The sequence below is a fragment of the Entelurus aequoreus genome, linkage group LG01 (assembly GCF_033978785.1).
Source record: "Entelurus aequoreus isolate RoL-2023_Sb linkage group LG01, RoL_Eaeq_v1.1, whole genome shotgun sequence".
Classification (NCBI taxonomy): Eukaryota; Metazoa; Chordata; class Actinopteri; order Syngnathiformes; family Syngnathidae; genus Entelurus; species Entelurus aequoreus.
The window spans coordinates 50,773,182-50,783,181 of record NC_084731.1 but is presented as its reverse complement, the minus strand read 5'-3'; the positions used below and the strand labels follow the sequence as shown (position 1 = coordinate 50,783,181).

The window sequence follows — 10,000 nt, the reverse complement described above, 5'->3', positions numbered from 1 at the left end:
CCTGTGACCTTCGATCCCTCAGGCTGTACTGCATCAACAAGCGACATCAGTGTATAAAGGATATCACCACAGGGGCTCAGGAACACTTCACAAACCCACTGTCAGTAACTACAGTTTGTCGTTACATCTGTAAGTGCAAGTTAAAACTCTCCTATGCAAGGCGAAAACCGTTTATCAACAACACCCAGAAACGCCGTCGGCTTCGCTGGGCCTGAGTTCATCTAGGATGGACTGATACAAAGTGGAAAAGTGTTATGTGGTCTGACGAGTCCACATTTCAAATTGTTTTTGGAAACTGTAGACGTTGTGTCCTCCGGACCAAAGAGGAAAAGAACCATCCGGATTGTTATAGGCGCAAAGTTGAAAAGCCAGCATCTGTGATGGTATGGGGGTGTATTAGTGCCCAAGACATAGGTAACTTACACATCTGTGAAGGCGCCATTAATGCTGAAAGGTACATGCAGGTTTTGGAGCAACATATGTTGCCATCCAAGCAACGTTACCATGGACGCCCCTGCTTATTTCAGCAAGACAATGCCAAGCCACGTGTTACATCAACATGGCTTCATAGTAAAAGAGTGCGGGTACTAGACTGGCCTGCCTGTAGTCCAGATCTGTCTCCCATTGAAAATGTGTGGCGCATTATGAAGCCTAAAATACCACAACGGAAACCTCCAGACTGTTGAACAACTTAAGCTGTACATCAAGCAAGAATGGGAAAGAATTCCACCTGAGAAGCTTAAAAAATGTGTCTCCTCAGTTCCCAAACGTTTACTGAGTGTTGTTAAAAGGAAAGGCCATGTAACACAGTGGTGAACATGCCCTTTCCCAACTACTTTGGCACATGTTGCAGCCATAAAATTCTAAGTTAATTATTATTTGCAAAAAAAATAACGTTTATGAGTTTTAACATCAAATATCTTGTCTTTGTAGTGCATTCAATTGAATATGGGTTAAAAAGGATTTGCAAATCATTATATTCCGTTTATATTTACATCTAACACAATTTCCCAACTCATATGGAAACGGGGTTTATATATATATATATATATATATATATATATATATATATATATATATATATATATATATACATATATATATATATGTGTGTGTGTATATATGTGTGTGTGTATGTTTTCCTGTCACCATTTACATATATATATGTATATATATATATATGTATAGATATGTATATATGTATATATATATATATATATATATATATGTATATATATATATATATATATATATATATATATATATATATATATATATATATATATATATATATATATATCTATACATATATATATATATATGTATGTATATATATATATATATATATATATATATCTATACATATATATATATATATGTATGTATATATATATATATATATATATATATACATATCTATACATATATATATATATATGTATGTATATATATATATATATGTATATATATATATATATATATATATGTATGAATATATATATATATACATGTATGTATATATATATATATATATATATATGTATGTATGTATGTATGTATGTATGTATGTATGTATGTATGTATATATATATATATATATATATATATATATATATATATATATATATATATATGTATATATATATATGTATATATATATATATATATATATATATATATGTATGTATATATATTTATATATATATTTATACATATATATATATATAGATTTATATATATATGTATATATATATACATATATATATGTATATATATTTGACATCTGCTCTGTACAATGAAAACCGGGATTCATCCGTGAAGAAAACAGCTTTACAACGTGCTAGACAATCAAAAGTGAGCATTTGCCCACTCAAGTCTGTTACGACGACGAACTGCAGTCAAGTCGAGACCCCAATGAGGACAACGAGCATGCAGATGAGCTTTCCTGAGATGGTTCCTCGCTGTTTGTGCAGAAGTTATTTGGTTATGCAAGCCAATTGTTACAGCAGCTGTCTGGGTGGCTGGTCTCAGACGATCGTGGAGGTGCACTTGCTGTTTGTTAAGGCCCTGGGCTGGTTTGGTTACACGTGGTCTTCCGTTGTGAGGCTGATTGGATGTACTGCCAAATTCTCTGAAATGCATTTGGAGACTTGGTGTATGGTAAATAAATGAACATTCAATTCATGGGCAACAGTTCTGGTGGGCATTCCCGCAGTCAGCTTGCCGACTGCACTCTCCCTCAAAACTTCACGACATCTGTGGTATTGTGCTGTGTGATAAAACTGCACATTTCAGAGTTACCTTTTATTGTGGGCAGCCAAAGGCACACCTGTGCAATAATCATGCTGTTTAATCAGCATTTTGATATGCCACACCTTTGAGGTGGGATATATATACTCAGACTATATATACTCTTGGCAAAGAAGAAATGCTCATTAACACAGATTTTGACAGATTTTTTAACAATATTTGAGAATAGATATTTTGTGTATATAGTAAAAGTTTCAGATCTTTGAGTTCAACTCATGAAAAATGGGAGAAAAAACAAGTTTTGCGTTTATTTTTTTGTTCAGTAAATGTGTGTGTATATACAGTACATACATATATACTGTATGTGTCTATATGTATCTGTGTATGGTATATGTGTATTTATATTTATGTATGTTTATATATGTATGTATATATATGTATGAGTAAATGTATTTATGAGTATATGTATATATGAGTAAAGACTTGTGTGAGTGTACCAGGGTTGTCCCGATATCAATAATTTGGTACCGGAACCAGAATGTATATCGATACTTTTCAAAATAAAAGGAACTACAACATTTTTTAAATATTAGCTTTATTTTAACAGAAAACCTTATGATACATTAAACATGTACAATTTTCCATAGTACATATAGTTTTCCCTAATCAAGGATTAGGTTAGATTACAATAAAAAGATTTATTGACATATTCAATTATTAATGATTTATTTTTGCCCCTCCTGGTCTTTGCTTTAAGAAAAATGCAATTACTAGTAAATACACAACTATGGACAAAAGTACACAAAAGCCATGTAACAGGTAAAACACACATGGTTAAAGATAAAACACAAATTGTAGCAATTTTATACACAATTAAGTCATTTCACTTGCATTAGTTAACGCTAATCTGGCGGTTTTAACTCCGCAATATTTGGCATCAAGCCAAGCAGCGTGTGCGTGTTTTTGATTGATTGATTGAGACTTTTGTTAATAGGTTGCACAGTGAAGTACATATTCCGTACAATTGACCACTAAATGGTAACACCCGAATAAGTTTTTCAACTTGTTTAAGTCGGGGTCCACTTAAATTGATTCATGATACAGATATATACTATCAGATATATACTATCATCATAATACAGTCATCACACAAGATACACATTGAATTATTTACATTATTTACAATCCGGGGTGTGGAGGGGGGGGTTAGGTTTGGTTGTTATCATCAGTCATCAACAATTGAGAACAGAGAAATGGATATGGGAACAGTGTAGGTCTGACCTGGTAGGATATGGACAGCAAGTAGTGGACATAGAGAGAGAGAGAGAGAGAGAGATCAGAAGGCATAAGAAAAAGTATCTGCATTTGATTGTTTACATTTGATTATTAACAATCCGGGGAGGGTGTTAGTCTAGGGTTGTAGCTGCCTGGAGGTGAACTTCTATTGCGGTTTTGAAGGAGGATAGAGATGCCCTTTCTTTTATACCTGTTGGGAGCGCATTCCACATTGATGTGGCATAGAAAGAGAATGAGTTAAGACCTTTGTTAGATCGGAATCTGGGTTTAACGTGGTTAGTGGAGCTCCCCCTGGTGTTGTGGTTATGGCGGTCATTTACGTTAAGGAAGTAGTTTGACATGTACTTCGGTATCAGGGAGGTTTAGCGGATTTTATAGACTAGGCTCAGTGCAAGTTGTTTTACTCTGTCCTCCACCCTGAGCCAGCCCACTTTGGAGAAGTGGGTAGGAGTGAGGTGGGATCTGGGGTGGAGGTCCAGAAGTAATCTGACTAGCTTGTTCTGGGATGTTTGGCGTTTAGATTTGAGGGTTTTGGAGGTGCTAGGGTACCAGGAGGGGCATGCGTAATCGAAAAAAGGTTGAACGAGAGTTCCCGCCAGAATCTTCATGGTGCTTTTGTTGACCAGAGAGGAGATTCTATAAAGAAATCTCGTTCGTTGGTTGACCTTTTTGATTACCTTGGTTGCCATTTTATCACAGGAAAGATTAGCCTCTAGAATGGAACCTAGGTAGGTGACCTCATCTTTCCTGGTGATAACAATGTCACCCACTTTTATAGTGAAGTCGTTGACTTTCTTAAGGTTGATGTGGGACCCAAACAGGATGGATTCCGTTTTACCCAAGTGTATGGATAGCTTGTTGTCAGCGAGCCAGGTGCATGTTCTACAGAGTTCAGCACTGAGGATTTTCTCCACATGTGACTTGTCCCTGTCTGATACCAGCAAGGCAGAGTCATCCGCAAACAAGAACAATTCACAGTTGCATGCTGATGACAAGCCGTTTATGTATATTAGGAGCAGTAAAGGCCCTAATATACTGCCTTGGGGGACTCCACAGCTCACTGAGGGGGGGGGGGACACGGTGCCGTTCACCTCTACCACCTGTTCCCTCCCCTCCAAGTAAGATTGCATCCAGCTCGATGAGGTTTTGTTAAATCAGATTGCTCTGAGCTTATCCAACAGTATAGCGTGGTTAACGGTGTCAAAGGCCTTCTGAAGGTCCAGCATGACCATGCCGCAGTATCTGCCCGCGTCCACCTCATGCTTGATGTGGTCGGTCAGATAGAGAAGGCATGTGTCAGTGGAGTGGTTAGTACGTATTTGTATGTGCACAACAGGGGAGCCAGTTGACATCGGGGGCGGTACCTCTGGATTGGCAGACCGGGGTGGTGGTTCCTCTCTTTAAGAAGGGGAACCGGAGGGTGTGTTCTAACTATCGTGGGATCACACTCCTCAGCCTTCCCGGTAAGGTCTATTCAGGTGTGCTGGAGAGGAGGCTACGCCGGATAGTCGAACCTCGGATTCAGGAGGAACAGTGTGGTTTTCGTCCTGGTCGTGGAACTGTGGACCAGCTCTATACTCTCGGCAGGGTCCTTGAGGGTGCATGGGAGTTTGCCCAACCAGTCTACATGTGTTTTGTTGACTTGGAGAAGGCATTCGACCGTGTCCCTCGGGAAGTCCTGTGGGGAGTGCTCAGAGAGTATGGGGTATCGGACTGTCTGATTGTGGCGGTCCGCTCCCTGTATGATCAGTGCCAGAGTTTGGTCCGCATTGCCGGCAGTAAGTCGGACACGTTTCCAGTGAGGGTTGGACTCCGCCGAGGGTGCCCTTTGTCACCGATTCTGTTCATAACTTTTATGGACAGAATTTCTAGGCGCAGTCAAGGCGTTGAGGGGATCTGGTTTGGTGGCTGCAGGATTAGGTCTCTGCTTTTTGCAGATGATGTGGTCCTGATGACTTCATCTGGCCAGGATCTTCAGCTCTCGCTGGATCGGTTCGCAGCTGAGTGTGAAGCGACTGGGATGAGAATCAGCACCTCCAAGTCCGAATCCATGGTTCTCGCCCGGAAAAGGGTGGAGTGCCATCTCCGGGTTGCGGAGGAGATCCTGCCCCAAGTGGAGGAGTTCAAGTACCTAGGAGTCTTGTTCACGAGTGAGGGAAGAGTGGATCGTGAGATCGACAGGCGGATCGGCGCGGCGTCTTCAGTAATGCGGACGCTGTATCGATCCGTTGTGGTGAAGAAGGAGCTGAGCCGAAAGGCAAAGCTCTCAATTTACCGGTCGATCTACGTTCCCATCCTCACCTATGGTCATGAGCTTTGGGTTATGACCGAAAGGACAAGATCACGGGTACAAGCGGCCGAAATGAGTTTCCTCCACCGGGTGGCGGGGCTCTCCCTTAGAGATAGGGTGAGAAGCTCTGCCATCCGGGGGGAGCTCAAAGTAAAGCCGCTGCTCCTCCACATCGAGAGGAGCCAGATGAGGTGGTTCGGGCATCTGGTCAGGATGCCACCCGAACGCCTCCCTAGGGAGGTGTTTAGGGCACGTCCGACCGGTAGGAGGCCACGGGGAAGACCCAGGACACGTTGGGAAGACTATGTCTCCCGGTTGGCCTGGGAACGCCTCGGGATCCCCCGGGAGGAGCTGGACGAAGTGGCTGGGGAGAGGGAAGTCTGGGCTTCCCTGCTTAAGCTGCTGCCCCCGCGACCCGACCTCGGATAAGCGGAAGAAGATGGATGGATGGATGGAAGGGGAGCCAGTTGTTCTGAGAGTAGCATATGTGTGTTTGCGATAATAGCAATATGTTGAATGAGTGACGTTCGTGAGTTGGTGGGCCAATAAAGAGAGAGTGTGCACTGTGCAATTGATAAATGGGTCCAGTTGTGTCCTGCCGAACTTAATAATAAAGCGATTGTCACAAATCGGCGGCCTCGTCATTCTGACCCGAAAGTGGAGCTTAGCAGTGTTACCCCCCACGAAAACATTAGGGAACGTCTGCCCTGTGCTCCTTGACTACGGTCTGCACGAGAGCCGAACAGCAGGAAAGGTGTAACAAAATGTTTTCCTGTCACCATTTAAACTCCTTGTGCAGATCTGAATGCTTATTATTTAAATGTTTACCAACATTTGAAGTAAAGGTGGTAATACTAATCTGCGAGGCATGTTTGAAAGCAGCACTTGCAGCGCGGCGCCCCCGTTTAAAGCGTCCCCTTTATCGTTAGTTTTAAAGCCCAAATACCTCGACATTGCGCTTCAACCTGTAGAATTGCCGTTTTTTTTGCCATTCTTCCTCTCCACAATGTTATTGCCTGTATGCGCTTTGTGTGTGTTTTGACACACTCAACATCATGCGCTTCGGCTCTGTAGTCACCGCCGCACAGCAGCATGTGGAAAAAACGGTACCTGTATTTTTCAAAAGCAGTGTAGTACCGTTTCCAATTAATTAATACCGTGGTACATATTTATATGATGTTGTGGGTGCCATGTCTTTAATGTTTGTGTTTTTGACCTTCCAGGGATCTGAACATGTCTGAGTTTTTATGTGACCCCAAGGCTGGGCCTCACACTTACGACCTCATTGCCGTGTCCAACCATTATGGAGGCATGGGAGGCGGCCACTGTAAGTCAATTTATACACTTTATTTGCTGCTTTTCCCACTGCATGGTACCGACTTGGCTGCCAAGCCAGGTACTAGTTTAGGAATGACTGATGCAGCTGGGATAGGCTCCAGGCACTCCAGCGACCCTGTGAGGGACAAGGGGTAGAAGATGAATGGATGAATGTATTCCACTATTTATTTTTTTCCCCATTGTTAGACTACTCGTGAGAGGGTAAAACTCATGCAGGATAAACGAGCTGGTGCTTGAGCAGTGGTTATTACTATAATATATATGTCTATATATATGTATATTATACCCATAATATATGTATTATGTATGTATATATATATATATATATATATGTATTATATAGGTACAAACCCCGTTTCCATATGAGTTGGGAAATTGTGTTAGATGTAAATATAAACGGAATACAATGATTTGCAAATCATTTTCAACCCATATTCAGTTGAATATGCTACAAAGACAACATATTTGATGTTCAAACTGATAAAAAAAAATTTTTTGCAAATCATTAACTTTAGAATTTGATGCCAGCAACACGTGACAAAGAAGTTGGGAAAGGTGGCAATAAATACTGATAAAGTTGAGGAATGCTCATCAAACACTTATTTGGAACATCCCACAGGTGAACAGGCAAATTGGGAACAGGTGGGTGCCATGATTGGGTATAAAAGTAGATTCCATGAAATCCTCAGTCATTCACAAACAAGCATGGGGTGAGGGTCACCACTTTGTCAACAAATGCGTGAGCAAATTGTTGAACAGTTTAAGAAAAACCTTTCTCAACCAGCTATTGCAAGGAATTTAGGGATTTCACCATCTACAGTCCGTAATATCATCAGAGGGTTCAGAGAATCTGGAAAAATTACTGCACGTAAGCAGCTAAGCCTGTGACCTTCGATCCCTCAGGCTGTACTGCATCAACAAGCGACATCATTGTGTAAAGGATATCACCACATGGGCTCAGGAACACTTCAGAAACCCACTGTCAGTAACTACAGTTGGTCGCTACATCTGTAAGTGCAAGTTAAAACTCTCCTATGCAAGGCGAAAACCGTTTATCAACAACACCCAGAAACGCCGTCGGCTTCGCTGGGCCTGAGCTCATCTAAGATGGACTAATACAAAGTGGAAAAGTGTTCTGTGGTCTGACGAGTCCACATTTCAAATTGTTTTTGGAAATTGTGGACGTCGTGTCCTCCGGACCAAAGAGGAAAAGAACCATCCGGATTGTTAGAGGCGCAAAGTTGAAAAGCCAGCATCTGTGATGGTATGGGGGTGTATTAGTGCCCAAGACATGGGTAACTTACACATCTGTGAAGGCGCCATTAATGCTGAAAGGTACATACAGGTTTTGGAGCAACATATGTTGCCATCCAAGCATTGTTACCATGCTTATTTCACAAGACAATGCCAAGCCACGTGTTACATCAACGTGGCTTCATAGTCAAAGAGTGCGGGTAATAGACTGGCCTGCCTGTAGTCCAGACCTGTCTCGTATTGAAAATGTGTGGCGCATTATGAAGCCTAAAATACCACAACGGAGACCCCCGGACTGTTGAACAACTTAAGCTGTACATCAAGCAAAAATGGGAAAGAATTCCACCTGAGAAGCTTAAAAAATGTGTCTCCTCAGTTCCCAAACGTTTACTGAGTGTTGTTAAAAGGAAAGGCCATGTAACACAGTGGTGAACATGCCCTTTCCCAACTACTTTGGCATGTGGTACAGCCATGAAATTTAAGTTTATGAGTTTGAACATCAAATATCTTGTCTTTGTAGTGCATTCAATTGAATATGGGTTGAAAAGGATTTGCAAATCATTGTATTCCGTTTATATTTACATCTAACACAATTTCCCAACTCATATGGAAACGGGGTTTGTATATATATATATATATATATATATATATATATATTATATATGTGTATGTGAATGTGAGTGTGTGTGTATTTGTACAGTATGTTAGACAGTGCTCAATACCAGGGTAGAGCGGAATATACGTTAGGTACCTAACGTATATGTGTGTATGTATGTATGTATATATGTGTATATACAGTCGCGGTCAAAAGTTTACTGTACATACACTTGTAAAGTACATAATGCCATTGCTGTCTTGAGTTTCCAATAATTTGTACTACTTTTTTTTTTTTTTAAAGTGATTGGAGCACATACTTGCTTGTCACAAAAAACATTCATGAAGTTTGGTTGTTTTATTAATTTATTATGGGTCTACTGAAAATGTGACAATCTGCTGGGTCAAAAGTATACATACAGCAATGTTAATATTTGGTTACATGTCCCTTGGCATGTTTTACTGCAGTAAGGCGCTTTTGGTAGCCATCCACAAGCTTCTGGCAATCTTATGGTTGAATTTTTGACCACTCTTCTTGGCAAAATTGGTGCAGTTCAGCTAAATTTGTTGGTTTTCTGACATGGTCTTGTTTCTTCAGCATTGTCCACACGTTTAGGTCAGGTTTTTGGGAAGGCCGTTCTAAAACCTTAATTCTAACCATTCCTTTACCACTTTTGACGTGTGTTTGGGGTCATTGTCCTTTTGGAACACCCACTGCGCCCAAGGCCCAACCTCTGGGCTAAAGATTTTAGGTTGTCCTGAAAGATTTGGAGGTAATTGTCCTTTTGCATTGTCCCATTTAAAGCACCAGTTCCATTGGCAGCAAAACAGGCCCAGAGCATAATACTAAAATAAATCAGGCTAGAATTAAGGTTTTAGAATGGCCTTCCCAAAGTCTTGACTTAAACGTGTGAACAATGTTGAAGAAACAAGTCCATGTCAGAAAACCAACACATTTAGCTGAACTGCACCAATTTT

The 10,000-nt window shown here is 40.7% G+C and overlaps 1 protein-coding gene across 3 annotated transcripts in view; it reads left to right on the top strand.

The window, feature by feature from the left end:
* The window catches only part of usp4 (ubiquitin specific peptidase 4 (proto-oncogene)), a 111,672-nt gene that overhangs the window by 79,666 nt on the left and 22,006 nt on the right, over positions 1-10,000 (top strand). For 2 of the 3 annotated variants that reach the window (XM_062054265.1, XM_062054258.1), the window contains exon 20: positions 7,060-7,163. The exons of the other annotated variant lie outside the window; for it this stretch is intronic. In XM_062054265.1, the coding sequence (XP_061910249.1) occupies positions 7,060-7,163 (104 nt within the window). The remainder of the gene's footprint in view (positions 1-7,059; positions 7,164-10,000) is intronic. 3 annotated transcript variants of the gene reach the window in all.